The sequence below is a fragment of the Rutilus rutilus genome (genome assembly GCF_951802725.1).
Source record: "Rutilus rutilus genome assembly, chromosome: 7".
Lineage (NCBI taxonomy): Eukaryota > Metazoa > Chordata > Actinopteri > Cypriniformes > Leuciscidae > Rutilus > Rutilus rutilus.
In genome coordinates, this window is record NC_140221.1 from 4,467,845 (window position 1) to 4,486,220 (window position 18,376).

Consider the following 18,376-nt stretch of genomic DNA (forward strand, 5'->3'; position numbering starts at 1 on the left):
TACCAGTTTAGCTCCGCTGGGTAGCTAAGCGTATGAGGCTTGTTGTGATTGGTCGTAGTGTTATCCAATTGCGTGCAGTGAGATTTTCAAATGCATGCTTGGTGCCGCCCCCTCGAGCTGGCCGATTTTCATTAGTCGATGCCAGAGCATTAATCTTTCAGATTTAGGTCTGGATTTCCAGGCTAGGATCAGTCTGCAGCACCTGGCCTTACTCTGCTGGACACTGAAGCCAGATGCCTTCTGTTCGCTGATGATCTGGTGCTGCTGTCTCCCACTAAAGAGGGTCTACAGCAGCATCTAGACCTCCTGCACAACTTCTGTCAGTCATGGGCCCTGTCAGTTCACCCGAAAAATACCAAAATAATGCTTTTCTGAAAAAGACCCAGCCGCCAAGACCAACATCATAGTTTTAAATTGGACAACATGCTCCTCGAACACACACAGGACTACACCTTAATTGGCATAAATATTAGCAACACAGGACATTTTAAAAAAGCTGTTAAAGGCACGGAGAGCATTTTATGATATTAAAGGGTAACTCTCGCCAAAATTGATCCTATGTAGACAAATGTAGTCGATCTCCGAATGCAATATGACTCCATATGAGGAAATGTCATGAACATTTCACTGAAAAGCATAATAACTAATAATTTATATGGAAACAAGCTTGAGGAGCTTTGCATCTTTACTCTCCTCATGTTACGTTGCATTCGGAGATCGACTACTTTTGACTGACAAAATTCCAGCCCCCGGAAACACTAACTGATAAAGCGAGTCGTACAAAATCTTTCTTTTTAGTAAACTTTGTGTACGAAAACAATGTAGTCAATGCTGGAGTTCATGTGTAGAGCCCCTGGTGATACTTCCAGCACAGTTTCATGTTGTGTCGAGCCTCCTTAGTGTTTTAAAAATAGTGATTTTGATGCTATCATAGAAGTGCCCCATTCACTCCCATTCAAAAGGCAATTTGACCTAAAACGAAAATACTGTCAATCTTAAAAGTGGCGTTTCCATTCTAATTATGCTTTTACACGAATGTTTGACTCGGGTAGATTAACAAAAAGAGCCTAGGTTCAATTTTGGCGAGAGTTACCCTTTAAGAGAAATATCCAAATTGACATCCCAATCAGAATCTGGCTAAAAATAATCAAAACTGTAATAGAGCCCCTTGTGCTGTACGGGTGTGAAGTCTGGGGTCACTCACAGACCAAGAGTTCACTAAACGGGACAAACACCCAATAGAGACTCTGCAGACCGAGCTGTGCAAAATCTTGCTACGGGTTCAGCGAAAAAACCCAAATAATGCCTGTAGAGCAGAATTAGGATTCAATTAAATTCCAGGATAACCGGGTAAAGTGAGAGACCCTAAACTGAGAAAAGTCCTGAGTGTACAGACTCAGTGAACACAGTCTGACCATAGAGACAGGCAGACACACACACACGCACACACAGACAGACCTGGCTGCTGAAAGAAGAGCGACTGTGCCCTCACCACACACACACACACACACACACACACACACACACCTGGCTGCCGAACGAAGAGCGACTGTGCCCTCACTACACACACACACACACACACACAGACAGACAGACCTGGCTGTCAAAAGAAGAGCGACTGTGCCCTCACTACACACACACACACACACACACACACAGACCTGGCTGCCAAAAGAAGAGCGACTGTGCCCTCACCACACACACACACACACACACACACACCTGGCTGCCGAAAGAAGAGCGACTGTGCCCTCACCACACACACACACACACACACCTGGCTGCCGAACGAAGAGCGACTGTGCCCTCACCACACACACACACACACACACACACACACACACACACACACACACACACACACACACACACACACACACACACACACACACACACACACACACACACACACAGACACACACACACACAGACAGACCTGGCTGCCAAAAGAAGAGCGACTGTGCCCTCACTACACACACACACACACACACACACACACACACACAGACCTGGCTGCCAAAAGAAGAGCGACTGTGCCCTCACCACACACACACACACACACACACACACACACACACACACACCTGGCTGCCGAACGAAGAGCGACTGTGCCCTCACTACACACACACACACACAGACAGACCTGGCTGCCAAAAGAAGAGCGACTGTGCCCTCACTACACACACACACACACACACACACACACACACACACACACACACACACACACACACACACACACACACAGACCTGGCTGCCGAAGGAAGAGTGACTGTGCCCTCACCACACACACACACACACAGACCTGGCTGCCGAAAGAAAAGCGACTGTGCCCTCACTATACACACACACACACACACACACACACACACACACACACACACACACACACACACACACACACACACACACACACACACACACACACACACACACACACACACACACACACAGACAGACCTGGCTGCCGAAGGATGAGTGACTGTGCCCTCACTCTATATACACACACACACACACACACACACACACACACACACACACACACACACACACACACACACACACACACAGCCCTCACTGCACAGAGAATCAAGTGGAAACAGAGCTCCACTTTTTTGACATCCTGTCCCAATTATACAAACATTAGGGACACTTTCTATCCCCTTTTCACAACCCACCAAAAAGACTTCCATCAGAAATCAAATATGGACAAACTCCCACTCCTACTAGGGGAAAGCTTACTGACTTTTCCCAAACCACGGAAGTGACCTCGACGTCCGGGTTATGGGTAGCATTAGCCATCAGGCAAGTTTGGCTCGAGGTCATGGTGCAAAGAACCCTCGGTTGAATTTACTCCGAACCATCCCTTTCAGTAAAGTTACTCAACTTTTCTGATACTGGTGTTCCCACCATGCACTGGGCCTTGAATAATTAATGATGTTGATTTTTCACTGTTTTCCAGCTGTATTTACACTGTTTTATCATTGCTTTTGTTGTTAGGATTAGTAACTTGCCATTTTGTGACATTTGGAGTTCATTTTCTACCCAAAATGACACATTCAAACACAAAAACGATCCATCAAATGTTACAGTCATTGTGTATTGTCTACCAAGTATTGAGGTCTCTGCGTTCACATAATGCATAACTTATATAGATATGGCGTCTCAGCTCACACAATATCTATTGTATTTATTACTTTGTTTAATCCAGTGTTATATTGTTTGAGTGAAATGTTTAGCAAAGGAAACTATATACTATTCAACCTTTTACTAGCTAAGTTAAAATTGCTTATTTTCTTTGTTACTTAGTTAAGTAGAGTTTACTTAAAGGCAGGGTAGGCAGGTTTTTTCAACAAAAAAAAATTCCCAAATTTGTTTAAACTGTCTTTATATACCAATACATAATTAAAATGTAAGTACTCTGAAAAGGAGAGTATAAAAATCGAGTGTCTGTAGTCCTCTCAGGGCTGCAATATACACAGCTACTTATTTCCATTCACTCCCACCCCCTCCCTTCTGGGCTCCTTCCAAAGCCACGCCCCCAAAACACATGACCGCGCGATGCCGACCGCTCAGCTGGAGGACGCGTTTGCCAGTGCATATAGTGACATCATGTCAGAATCACATGTAATAAAATACCTAACTTTATCATTATGAATATAAACAACTAACATGGCTGTTAGTACTCACTATCAAGCTAGCATATCGATACTGGTAAAGTTTAAAATATATTGAGTTTGATTCGGTAACGAGCTAGTAACATAAGGCAAAGCTAAAAACAGGTTGCATTGATGCACGTTTTCCCATTACCTTCGCTGACTGTATATGCAGGTACTGGGAATTTTGACTGCTCTTTCTCTGCCATAATTGTGATTCTTCCTAGCTTCCTCCTCGAGTCAAACGGGTGCGCGCATGTGGGCAGCTCCTGTAGCGGCAGGGGTGGTAGCCATGGTAGCGAGGGAGAGTGACAGTCGCCCAGCCAATCATTTCATTCGTTCCGAATGGAAATAAGTAGCTGTGTTTATTGCAGCCCTGAGAGGACTACAGACACTCGATTTTTATACTCTCCTTTTCAGAGTACTTACATTTTAATTATGTATTGGTATATAAAGACAGTTTAAACTAATTTGGGAAAAGGTTTTTTCGTAAAACCGCCTTTAATTCCATATGTGAAGTTTACTTAAAAAAAATATGCGTGCAAAAAATTGCCAAATAAAAATATTAGGGCCGTGACATTAACGCGTTAATTTCGATTAATTAATCTGAGAAAAAATAACGCGTTAAAAAAAATAACGCAGATTAATCCATTCCGTATTGACCTTTGAACCTGGAGCCGTTCTAGCCACAATTCGACTGTAAAATGAAGGAGGGAGACGAGAACGCGCTGGCGCTGCCTGGATCATTGATTGGAACATTTACTTATAAAAAACAGCCGGCATTTCAACGTTGATTCACCGGTGAACGTAAGGGACCAAGGTCGAATCAATGTTCGATTGTGCAAAACGAATCAACGTTGAAATCGTGACGTTGTTTCATTGTTGATTTCGTGACGTTGTTTCACCGTCTCTTCTTTCAATATGGGTGAATAAAGATTGTATGTCGACGTTGTTGAACCAATGATTAATTATGCTTCGGTTTTGCAAATTGAATCAACGTTGATATCGTGACGTTGTTTCACCGTATTACCTTTCATCATGGGATAATGAGTCATGACAATGCTGACTGAATTTGTGATTAACTGTACACTAAAATATTGTTAACTGTCAAATTGCTTGCAGCAATGGCTTAATTAAACACATTTAATAAAAATATAACACATGCTCAAGATTGTAAAGCAAGTTTTATTCTGAAAAAACAAGTCTAAAAATACTTTCTAAAACAGATGAAAAACATCTCAAACTTTAAATTTCAGCATTTTCGAAGTAATGTTAAAAACCTGTAAAGCAAGTGTAAATAATGTTTATAATTTAATGTTAAATATAAAATGTATAATTTAATAATGTTCAATAATTTAATAATGTTCAATTGTATTGTATTGATTATTTGCTAGGCACAATTATTTCAATGCTCACCCTTTGAACATTATTTCAATAACATGTTCAACACAATTATTTTTAATTGATTGACAGCCCTAATTTATATGCAATTAAAATGCGATTAATTTCGATTAATTAATTACAAAGCCTCTAATTAATTAGATTAATTTTTTTAATCGAGTCCCGGCCCTAAAAAATATACTTTTATATATTTACTTTGTTTTTTTTTTTAGTGTGCAATGTGCATACATGTAAGCAGACTAACAGAAGTATGGCACAATCTGCAGTGTGTAATCTGATTTGCGTGTGTGAGTCAGGCGAGTGAAACTTTAGATGCGCTGCTCGACTGAGAGACACCCAGTCACCTGTTGCATAAGCCAGCGATGTGTGTGTAATGTAGACTATGAGTGTTATGCGGGCTGTGGCACAGTGGCAGAGAGTGTGTTTGTGTTGTCTGAGCTGAAGGGTGTAGCTCTGTTCCCGTTGCTTGATTGTAATGCAGATCTTTGAGTGTCTTTGTTCACCATCCAGAAATCACTGCCTCTACATGATTCATTTACTAATTGTACTTGAGCTTTTTCCTCCACTCATCCCAACTTATTTTTCACCTACACTACAGCGTCAACTACTTTTGTCCTTGTGTATTCAAACTTGTGTACACACACACACACACACGCACATACACACACACTCCCTCAGGGTGCATTGCTGACTAGCTCATACTGTCCCCTCATGCCAAGCTGCTGATGCCTGAAATACACTGGAATGTGTTTACAATGGTAACATGTATGTCCTGTTACACTAACCCAAAAAGAGAGAACAAGTGTGTGTAAAAATATGTTGTAGGGATGCACAATATATGAACATATTATCATTTTTATAAATATTGTAATTCGGTCTCATTTTTGAAAGCTAATAATTGCTCTGTTCCATAACCTGAAAAGGTTTTGACACGTACATTTACATTCATGCTTTTAGAAAATACTTCTATCCAAAGTGACTTACAAAAAAAGCTAAAAAAAGAGAAATGCCGATCAGAAAAAATAAGTTTTTTTGTTTGTTTGTTAATTTGTTTTTGTGAGTGTGCATTGATTTAAAATTGAAACAAAACAGAAGTTATGACTGTCTATTTTGTCCTCCCCTATTATGACACTCACTGATGAGCCAAAACATTATGGCCAGTCACAGGTGAAGCAGATATGTGACCTTGGACCACAAAACCAGTCACATGGGTACATTTTTTGAAATTGAGAATATTTGAGAATATTGACAATATTTGGCAGAGATACAACTATTATCCCTGACACCTTCAGGGATCTTGGAGAGTCCATGTCTCGGCGGGTCGGCGTTGTTTTGGCAGACCCAACAGCATATCAGGCAGGTGGTCATAATGTTTTGGCTCATCGGTGTATATCCGGCTTCTTGAACAAGAAAACGTGTTGGACTTGATTTTGTCGATGGGAATTGATTGGATGGTATTTAGTTTGAGTGACAGGTTGTCCCGCCCTCATCATCAGAGAAGAGAAGAGATGTTGTTGCAGTTATTTTGGTTAAAGATTACAAGGGTCACGTGATTAAAAAAATAAAAATAATAATGTGCATGAATAAATCATTTATATAATAAATTAGGGCTGGGCGAAATGGCAAAAAATATGATCACAATACTTTTTCCATATTGATCAGTATCGATAAATGTATAATTTGATAATGCTGCCAGCTTGAAGAGTATCCTGAACCCTGAAGAAACCAGAGGGTTCATCGATTACATTTTAGAATACAGTTTATTAACAAAAATACAAACATTTTCTGCCTAAAACAATAGACATTAGGTTGCCTTGATACTTAAAATAATTCACTCTTAGATAAAATGTTTAAAAATATACTGGTTTTACATCTATGAAATTTAGAGGTAGAAATTTGAGTAAAAATGGCAAAATATTAACATAATAAATAAACCAGTCATTATACAGATTAACATTGGACCACATTTTCATACTGACTCTTCAGGTTTAAGGAAGAGGTTTGTTGCGTTTCCCGCCTTGGTTAAATCCGACAACCAAATGTTAAGCATCACAACTGTTTTTAACATTGATAGTAATATCAAGAAATGTTCCCTGAGCACCAAATCAGCTTATTAGAATGATTTCTGGTGGATCATGTGACACTGAAGACTTTATTGATGTAATGTTCGCAGTATCACTCTTTTTACTGTATTATTTTATTAAATAAGTGCAACCTTAGTGAGCATAAGAAACTTCTTTCAAAAACAATAAAAATGTTTCCACACATTTGGCAGGTAGTGTAATCCCTCATTTTCACTGGGTCGCAGTGTGTTGACTGGGCTAATATGATCGTACAATAACAGTAGCGTGTGTAAATGGTCTTTGTGTGGTGGAATTAGCAGAATAAGCATTGTTTTCCTCTGTTGTTCGCTGGCTTCATGCGTTTTTTGTATCTGTTGTAATGCCGCACAGCAGTAATTATCATCTTTGATAGTAACAGTGGGTGTTTCATGTTTTTGCTGTAGTTAAAGTGGTAATGAGGTCATTCCTATCGTGTGTGTGTGTGTGTGTGTGTGTGTGAGAGAGATTTCTCTTGAGCTGACAAGTGAACACGGCTCATTGGCTGCTGGCCAGACTCTCATCCTGATGCTGAAGACACCTTGTAGTTGTAGACCAGTTTGAAACAAGTGATGACATGGAGTGCGGATAAATAATGTGTGAATGCACAATGGTTTCCATTGAACGTGGTGGTGATCATGAGACAAATAGACAGTGCTTTTAATTTATCACATTTAGGGCTGCACAATTTATCGAAATATCGCAAATGTATATATCGCGATATGCATATCGCAACGGCTTGCAATAACTGGGGTCGTGAACTAAAGACAAAGAGAAAATCACTCTCTGCTCTCGGCTGAATAAGTTTTGTAGCTTTAATAAGAATCAGTATATATTTAATTCATACAGTGAAAACTAAGCAGTGTTTTATTTTTACATTTGATTATTCAGTTTCTGTTGTTTAATAAACCTAATGTAGGATAACCTGAACCCCTGAACCCTGAGGTTTACACTGAGGTTTACACTTCTTACACTACAGTAAAACACTGATGTTCACTGTCAGAAGCTGTAGGACGTTTTCTCATCACAAAAAGAATGTGAAACACACGTAGGTTATATAATTTTAAATATATTTTAAAGATAATTTAAGTTTACTTTACACATTTTATTATCATATCGCATATCACATTTTTCTTGAATATCGTTCAACACTAATCACAATTAATATAAACTTTAAATTCCACTCACCCTGGCAGATCAAATCAAATAATCATGATCAGGTGATTATATAATAAGCATGTGCTTATATGTGCTCTATTTTTAGAAGCTGTAATTTTCTGTAAGTTTTTAATCAAATTTTTTTTTTTTTTTTCAGCTTTATTTAAATAAAAAAGCATTTTTAATAGTTTGTTTTAATTAATGAAAACAGTTCTGCCACACTGAACAACATTTTACAAGGAATAAATGTGAAACTGTTTACATTGTTATGCCCTTTGTGTGACAAATGTGTCCAGTTTTAACTGGTTTGACACATACCCAAAACCCAACATTGGGTTACGTTGACCCAGCGCTTGCTGAGTAGGTGTGTGAGGGGGTTCATCATTTGTATTAACAGTAAAAATTACCCAGCAGGCTAAGTACCCAGTACCTGGGTAAAAATATTAAATATAACCCAATAAAATGACCCGGCTTTAGGTAAAAAAAAAATGGAGATACATGCTTTTTGCTACCAGATTGTATGACGCCATCTAACCGGCATGGTCTAATATCATGACAACCAGAAAAACTTTGTCCCCTTGGTCAAATAACACAGAAATGTGTATTGTATCAACTACCATTTCTGTATTCCTTCCTAGTACGTTCTTAAGTTTTACATTCTGAGAAATGGATTACTCTGATGAAGAATAGAGGATGCTATTTCTCAGCCTTTAATAAGTGGTTCATGAATATGATTGTAATGGTTTTGTGACTTCTGAAGGTTGTTTCACTTGTCCTGCAGGTGCTGAGGAGTTTGGCTGCTGGTGGTCATGGCGTCGTCCTCGGTGAAGGTGGCGGTGCGCGTGCGGCCTTTCAACAGCCGAGAGACAAACCGAGGAGCCAAGTGTGTGATCCAGATGCAGGACAAGAGCACCTGTGAGTGCAGCACTAACACACACACACACACACACACACTGATGGGGGGGGTTTCTGTCTACATTGTGCTTTTGTACATTGTCGCCTTTTTCACCTTTTTTGCCATTGGCTTTTGGCTTGCTTAGTTGGAGACATTAAGTTTAACATTTAATTTAATATTCAACAATAATATTGATCTTCCGGCATTGACACTATTATATGAGAACTGAACTGAGCTGGACGATGACATCATGGTTTTCTCCAGAGCGGAGAGATATATAATATATTAGGGCTGGGAATCGATTACAATTTTTTTACTAATTAATCGCACAATTTGCTGTGATTAATCGCAATTAATCGCATTTCCCCCAAACTTGTAATCATCAATATTTAAACGTAGAATCACTAATTAAATTAAACAACACACAAAAAAAGGGGGGGGGAAATAAAAATGTCCATACAAATTGGACAGAAAATAGCCCTATCAATATATTATTCTTCATTCAGTTCTATGCAACATACTCAGATTTAACAGATTTATCTTTTGACTAATTATCAAAATAAAGTATAGTCATACAAAGCTATTATTACAAGAGCATGTGATCAGAGCAGGTCATTTTACCATTGTTGCCCAGCATGGCTTTACCAGATCAGCAAAGAGAAGTCTACTACTGAGAAACTTCACGTTATTTGAGCGGACTTTGCTTTTCCAGTGCGTGATCGGTACATGATTTGAGCGTTTGGGCCGTTAACGACAGAGCAGAACACACAGCGCAAACACGGAGCGGAACATTGAGCAGAGAGCGCAGCACGGCACACACACACACACACACACACACACACACGGAAAGGAGAGCGCGGCGCACACACAGAGCGGAAAAGACCCGCTCGTGAAGTTACTAAACAAGTTGCGCGAGAATGAAACCTGATCGCCGAACACGGGACGGCATATTTTCGGCCTTTTCAATAGCAGCCGCAACAGGAAGTCATTAAACCGAGGCAAAAAAAAAAAGGGGCTGCTATTGCAACGTCAATTGCGTTATTTATTTATTTATTTATTTATTTATTTATTTATATGCGTCAAATATCTCAAATTAATCGCAAAGATTAACGCGTTAATTCCCCCAGCCCTTATATATAATACAAACAAACTTAATAACTTTTTTACTTAAGGCGAGACACGGCAGGCAAAAACATCGGGGTTTTTTTACAGGTCAATTTTGAGATTTTTGGATATTTGTCTTCAATAACATGTCTTCTTTCAGATTTGTGGTGAAAAAAAGTCTGAAATACACATTTAGGTCTTTTTTTTTTGTACACTTTGTCTGCTTGCGTCTGTAGATTTCTCATATATTCAACAAAAGTTGGCGTTGTAAATCAACACGCTGCTCCGCGATCTCTGCCGTCAGCCTGTCATCACATGCACCGTTAGGAAGCTCTCTCTCTCATGTACAATCCTGTCGGATTCAAATATGGTAATTTTTTTTTTTTATCAGCAACCAATCGTGAAAGTAAAAGGGCTGAATGCGCAATCTCATTGGCTGATGATAAATCTTTAAAGCCCGTTTTCTCAAAATGTCTTTTCTCTCATTCTCCAAGTCCGAAATCTCCACTTCAGTAGCACCTATATACACCAAACTTTCCAGTTTTGTACCTAGTTATATTATGAAGACATTTACAGATGGATTTGTAAATATATTATTCCTAGCCCGATTTATATAACATTTTATTCCAAAAAACATGGCGAAAATAATTTTTTTTAAGGCTATTGACAGTATTTTCTGATTTACAGGATAACAAAAGTAGATATCCATAAAGCCCTCTGTGTTTTTTTCCCCATCTAATATGTGAACACAATGAAAAAATTATTTAACCTGGCTTTATCCAATACTCAGATTTCGTTTTTTAAAATATATGCAAATTAGCGCATATTTAATTAGATATTGCCTAATTTGCATATTTAAACATTAAATTACAGAAAACTTGTAATACATTTTTTTTTCTCATCTTAATGTAATCAACTGGGAAAGTTTCATGGTGATATCTGCTAGTTAAATTTTTTACCCTATTCACCTGTAGTGTCTCGCCTTAAGCTGGACTGTTACGCAATTTTTTTCTGGAAACAAACTTTTCCTGTTATCTCTGTAAAGCTGCTTTGAAACAATCTGTATTGTAAAAAGCACTATATAGATAAATGTGGCTTGACTTGACTTGCTTCGATGCAGTAAGAACTTGAACACTGCCTTGTCTTTGTCTTCAAAAACAACAACAACAGCATTCTTTTCATGTGAACGCATAAATTCCAAACATTTGATCCACTGTAGGTCATGGAGGTGGTTGAGTCAAAGTTATGCTTTTTTTGGGAACTCATAGGTAAACATGGATCAGCCTGTTCGTTTTCAAACATTTTGCCCCCTACAAAAGTTAAAGACATTTATAATGTTACAAAAGTTTATATTTCAAATAAATGACAAATGATCATGTGACACTTCAGATATCTAATGATGTAATGCAAGTAATGATGCTGAAAATTCAGCTCTGCATCACAGAAATAAATTACATTTTAAAATATATTCAAATAGAAAATTGTTATTTTAAATTGTCATAATATTTAACAATATTACTGTTAAAAAAAAAAAAAAAAAACATTTTCAATTGCATACCTAAAGTGTATTAAAAAGTACTCCTTGGGGAAAAGGTAGGCTAAGCGTCAAGCCCTGTGGAAGTGGAAGGTAATAAGAATTCTAAGAATGTAATTCTTGGCAGTAATTCAATTTAAAGCAGGCCTGTAAATATTTACATAATAAATACAGTTTGAAGCAGAAATATTGTACCTAGCGTTCTTGTACAATCATAAAATACTCAAACATTTAGTAAATGTTGGCAGGAGGAGCGAGAGCAGCTTCTTGGTATCTGTGGGAAGAAAATTGTCATCAAGACGCTTATACCAATAATAGTTTTCTAAGAATAATATCAGCAATGTTACTGGGCAAACTATATATATCAGGGCAAAATATATATATTTATCAAAGTACATTAGTGTATTGTTATTATTGGTAAAAGCATCTTATATATAAATATAAATATATATTGCCCCCCCCCACAATTCGCTGCCACAATTCTGCTATATGATCATCACATTTCCATACATTTAAATACAGTTTATGTAACCAATAACCAGGGAGAAAAAATATGCATGTGGGACTTATTTACAACACAACATAATCCAAAGATACACAACAAATGACAAAAAAGCACTCATTGAAAACAATGATCCAAAGACAGAGACCTTTGTGCCATTCCTAAAAACATTGTACATACCTCTCATTTCCAAGGTGTTTGATTTTCACTTTACCATGTTCATGTACAGAGACATGTACTGTGAATGTTGAAGTCAGCAGGACTCAGTGGCATCTGGGCCCTGAAAAAAAAAAAAAATGAACATACTGATATCAAGAGAAAGGCCTGCACGATTTTGGGAATAAATTTTAGATTTTTCTGGTTAAAATTGCTTTTTAAAATTCACAGAATACACACACACACACACAATAAAATATTTTATTACAAATTACATGATCAAATCTTCATTTCATCATGTTTTCATCTCTCAAAGATATGTAAGCTTGTTTCCGCCACAAAATAAAACATTTTAAAAGATAATTGCGACTTTTTATCTCACAATTGCGACTTTATATCACGCAATTCTGACTTTATTTCTCAGAATTGCGTCTTATAAAGTCAGAATTCTGACTTTTTTTTCCTCGCAATTGCGACTTTATATCACGCAATTCTGACTTTATAACACATAATTGCGAGTTTATAGCTCGCAATTCTGACATCTTTTCTCAGAATTTAATTGCAATAAATGCAAAAATGGACTTTTTTTTTCTTTTTTTTCTTTTTTACATCAGAATAGTTTATATCTCACAATTCTGACTTTATAACACGCAATTGCGACTTTATATCATGCAATTCTGACTTTATATCTCAGAATTGCGACTTTATATTTCGCAATTGCGACTTTATTTCTCACAATTCTGACTTCATATCTCGCAATTGTGAGAAAAAAAGTAAATTCTGACTTGATATATCGCAGTTGTGAGGAAAAAAAAGTACGAATTGTGAGATAAAAAGTCGCAGCTATTATTATTTATTTATTATTCAGTGGCGGAAACAAGCTTCCATACAAAGAGCTTAGTATTTTCAGCACTTTTTTAACATTAAAGCAGTTGAGAGAACCAGCGCTACCAAGTAAAAAAAAAAAAAAAGTTAATTTCGAGACCTGCTGAAAAAACCTTGCTCCACACTTTTACAAGTAACTCTCCATGAACTTTTCCATGGTAATATCCAAAAATACTTCTGTCTCCACCCACATGTTGAAAGAGGGGAAAATTTCTGAGAGTTTGGAAACACGCCTCCAAACCACAGTCCTGAAAGCGCTGTGAAATCCTGCCGTTCACACACAGTCCCGGCTGCCAGACCTCACATTCCCTTCTCCCTGTACACAGCGTTTCCACATCACCCTCTCTTCCACTGCATTTGCCTTACTCCTCTCTCTCTCTCTTTCTCGCACTCTCTATCTAAAGAATCTGCCGGGCTGGCAGTCTGTTTGGTTTGACCCCCCTCCAACACAAACACTGAGCTGTGTGAGCTCAAGGCAGCAGTGCTCCATTGTTACCCAGCAGTGTTTTATTATTCTGGGGCCTTCTCCACCCTTTGGCTTCCTTTATGACCCTACTCACTGGAGTTTCACTTTTACACTAAAATTAACTACATCAAACTGAATTTTAGAGAGGGCAAAACTGATCTAGATCTGGTTTGTTTTCTGCGTCATGCAAAATTATCCAAAATAATTTTGAGAGCGAGTACATAACCAGCCAGTGTTCAAAACTCTCTGCTTGCCGTAGCTCGATTCAAAGCGGTAAGCTTGTAATAATGTTTTGAATTCCAGTGGTACTGGTGGATTTCTGTGGGAAATTCGAGCATGTCTTTGCGTCATTACGTCACATCTGTGCACATAAAGAAGAGTCTCGGCTAGTCGACTATGAGCGTGAGGATGCTGGAGGTGGAGATTTATAGCCTTTTCTCACAGCACTTGATATAATTAAACGTATCAATTTGATGGCGGATCCAGAAAGGTTCGAAAAACAATCACCAGTGACAACTGGAGATTCACCCGCTGTAAAACGCAAAAGACTTCGGAGAAAAAAAGAGACTGCAACCGGCCCGTGCGAAAACCAGGATAAATATCAGAAGGGCATTAAATGTCACGCAATGCTGATGTTGTTAACATTAACAATTTGAAAACAAAGTATAATTTGCACGGTTTGACGTGATATGATAAGCGATCGTTAGATTTAATCGGCGCTATATTTACTGCAATGCTTTTTTTTCCCTTAGTTGGTCAGAACAAAAGTGGATGTTACTTCAGATTACATTTTCCGGTGAAAGTTCTTATGTTGGTCATACTTCCAAAAAGCAGAATCTGTGATTGCGAATGCCAGGATCCACACCGGCGGCGACTGACAGACGCACATTCTCCTCTAAACACTGGATTCATCCGCGCTGTGCCGTGCCGAGGCACAACCCACGTAAAGCTGATAATTCTGCGAATAACTCCAATTGCAGATTTCGAACAGAGATGGCGACAAAGAGGAAAAACTCTGGACTGCAGCTTTAACTAAAATAACAATATAAGCAAAATAACAGCTAACCAGAATGTATGTTATGTTACATACATAAGTCTCTGTTTGGATTTAAATAGGCAAATGCTTAAGAGTCAATAATTGGATCATTATTGCAGTGATTATTATGTTTCTAGCATGTTATATGACCCTACTCACTGGAGTTTCACTTTTACCTTCATCTCAAATTAACTAATGTTAATTTTTAACCACAGCTGCACGTCACAATGGCACATTTGTGTGCTAGAGACAGTTCGTCTTTCTCGCAATTCAACACGCATAAAAACCTTGAATAAGTTTCTAAACTTCAATAAAGTTTGGAAGGGGCAAAGCAAAGTACATGTACAAAGGAGCATTTTTACTGTGACTGACTGTGATCTCTGGGTCTCTGTTAAGGTTTTAAATAGGCAAATGCTTAAAGGGATAGTTCACCCAAAAATGAAAATGCTGTCATCATTTACTCACCCTCATGTTGTTCCAAACCTGTATGACTTTTTTTCTTCTGCTGAACACAAAAGAAGATATTTTGAAGAAAGTCGGTGACCAAACGACTGATGGCCGATGACTGATGGCTGACGGCTGACGACCAAACGACTGACGGTGACCATTGACTTCCATAGTAGGAAAAAAAAAATACTATGGAAGTCAATGGGGACCAGCAACTGTTTAATTACCAGCCTTCTTTAAAATATCTTCTTTTGTGTTCAGCAGAAGAAAGGAAATCATACAGGTTTGGAACAACATGAGGGTGAGTAAATGAGGACAGCATTTTCATTTTTGGGTGAACTATCCCTTTAAGAGTCAATGACTGGATCATTATTGCAGTGATTATTATGTTTCTTGCATGTTTGGCAACAATTCTTCTAATCCTAACCGATGGACTGTGTAGGAAACACATCATGGCCATATTCCAGGATGACAATGTCAAGACTCATCAGGCTCAAACGGTGAAAGAATGGTTGGGAGGAGCATGAAGAATCATTCACACACATGAATCAGCTCCTCTGAGTCCAGATCTTAAATTCATTGAAAGTCTTTGGGATGTCAAGTCAAGTCACATTTATTTATAAAGCGCTTTTTACAATACAGATTGTTTCAAAGCAGCTTTACAGAGATAACAGGAAAAATAATGCAAAAAAGTTTGTTTCCTGAAGAAAATAACGTCACAGTCCAGCTTAAGTTCGGTGATGTTTCAGTTTTGTTTAAAAAAAAAGAGTTATTAATTTAGTTCAATGTTCAAAGCACATTGAAGTACGTTCACCATGGTATATGGATATGGTATTCATTCTGCATTATACAAATAAAAAATGTACTGTGGCAGAATTATAGTATGAAATGGCAATACTATACTTTTGATGTATTATGGCCTGCTATTGTATTTACATGGTACACTTTTCAAGAATACCATAGAACTACAGATCCAAAAGCATATATATATATATATATATATATAATATACACCATGGTACCAAGCACGTGGTATATGGTAATAATCATGGAGCCTATTATCTATCCTATATCAACAAACATTGGTTACACCATTTACATTTCATTACAATATTACAGTTTTTCTCCATTTGGTTTGGCTCATTTCTTGAAACAGAAATGACATTCTCAAAACAACATGGACAAACCTCCAAACCACTTGGCAATTGTTCACAACAGAATTGAATTTCTCATTCATTTCATCAAATTGCAAAGTACATGTCTCAATGTCTCAGTACATCTTTGCAAATGATTAAGTACAGGTACAAGCCTACATTTAGCACAATTTCCAAGTGAATAGATCTTGTTGATCTAAACTGATTGTTGATTCTCAGTCTAATGGTTGTTCGCTCCAAAACGTGTCAGCATCCAGCTCAGTTCTCATATAATGGTGTCAATGCAGGCAGATCAATATTATTGTTGAATATTCAATTTAATGTCCCCAACTAAGCAAGCCAAGCCAATGGCAACAAAGGTGGAAAAGGGCGACAGTGGCAAGGAACCAAAACTCCATCAGTGGCAGAATGGAGGAAAAACCTTGGGAGAACCCAGGCTCAGTTGGGGCCAGTTCTCCTCTGGCCAATGAACGAACAGTGTATGATTATGATTCAGGCAGCATTATATGTCAGAAGTCAGATTGGTTTGGAACAAACAGAATATTATCCAGTTCCATCTGGTTGAAGATCGGAGTCACGCTGGTATGGAGACGAGTTTGTTGAGGATCACAACATCATGTGTTGTGGTCGTGTCTAGGCGCATGTCCTCCATCTGGTCTGGATACGGCCCGGGTCCGGCTGACAACATCATGTGTTGTGGTCGTGTCTAGGCGCTGGTCCTCCATCTGGTCTGGATACGGCCCGGGTCCGGCTGACAACATCATGTGTTGTGGTCGTGTCTAGGCGCTGGTCCTCCATCTGGTCTGGATACGGCCCGGGTCCGGCTGACAACATCATGTGTTGTGGTCGTGTCTAGGCGCTGGTCCTCCATCTGGTCTGGATACGGCCTGGATCCGGCTATGAAGAGCTACACAGTCCATCGGTTAGGATTAGAAAAATTGTTGCCAAACATGCTAGAAACATAATAATCACTGCAATAATGATCCAGTCATAGACTTAAGCATTTGCCTATTTAAATCCAAACTGCAACTTTTTTTTTTTGACCGGGAAGTGTATTTAGATAAACATTAAAAAAAAAATAAAAAAAAATGTAGGCCTTAAAAAGGTCTTAGAAAATTTTTGACATTATGAAATTTTTTGACATTATGAAAGTCATGACATTAAATGCACTGGAAAAATGTATATCTTCCTCAGTATTTTTGTCTTGTTTTCTTATATAAATATATAAACGTCCTTAAATCGAGTTACATTTACTTGAGATGCAAAATGTCGATATGAAGTCTTGGTTTCTGAGAAATTAAAACATTTAAATAAAATAAAAAACAAGAACAAATATGTTAATTAGGTGTGAAGACATATTTTCCCTTGAATTATGTTTTTCCTGAGCCCATTGACTGAACATAACTTTGTATCTCATGCCATTTTTTCTTATGTTAATGCATTTTGTTTGAAGAATCAGTCATTTGGACTGGAAAACAAAATAAAAATACTGAGGAAGAAGAAGAACATCACTTGTTTGCAATGTGATAAGAAAGTACAGTAAAGGTTATTTCCATATTGTAGTGGTTGGGAGCATAGGTATTCAACCCTTAACATTCCCTAAATTTTCTTTAATTAGCCTTAAAATGGTCTTTGAAAGTCTTAAATTTACCTTCATAAAACCTGCAGAAACGCTGTATTTGCTGTAGTCTCCTGTTCATCACTATAGAAGTGTGCCCGTTAAATTGACGCCACTTGATTTGACGTTTTATCTGTGACATTCTTGCGTTTAAGTGTAGTTTAAGTGTACATACTTTTGAGGTCTGTTTGAGATGTTTTGTATGCAGCTTATGTAGAGAGGGGATTTTCAGTTTTCACTGAGTGTTCATTGTGTTCAGGGCCTA

The 18,376-nt window shown here is 38.0% G+C and overlaps 1 protein-coding gene across 1 annotated transcript in view; it reads left to right on the top strand.

The window, feature by feature from the left end:
* kif1ca (kinesin family member 1C, a) overlaps positions 1 to 18,376 on the top strand; it is a 57,080-nt gene that overhangs the window by 4,362 nt on the left and 34,342 nt on the right. Inside the window, exon 2 of the mRNA XM_084413725.1 lies at positions 9,096 to 9,229. Within this exon, the coding sequence (XP_084269851.1) occupies positions 9,124 to 9,229 (106 nt within the window). The 5' untranslated portion in view covers positions 9,096 to 9,123. The remainder of the gene's footprint in view (positions 1 to 9,095; positions 9,230 to 18,376) is intronic.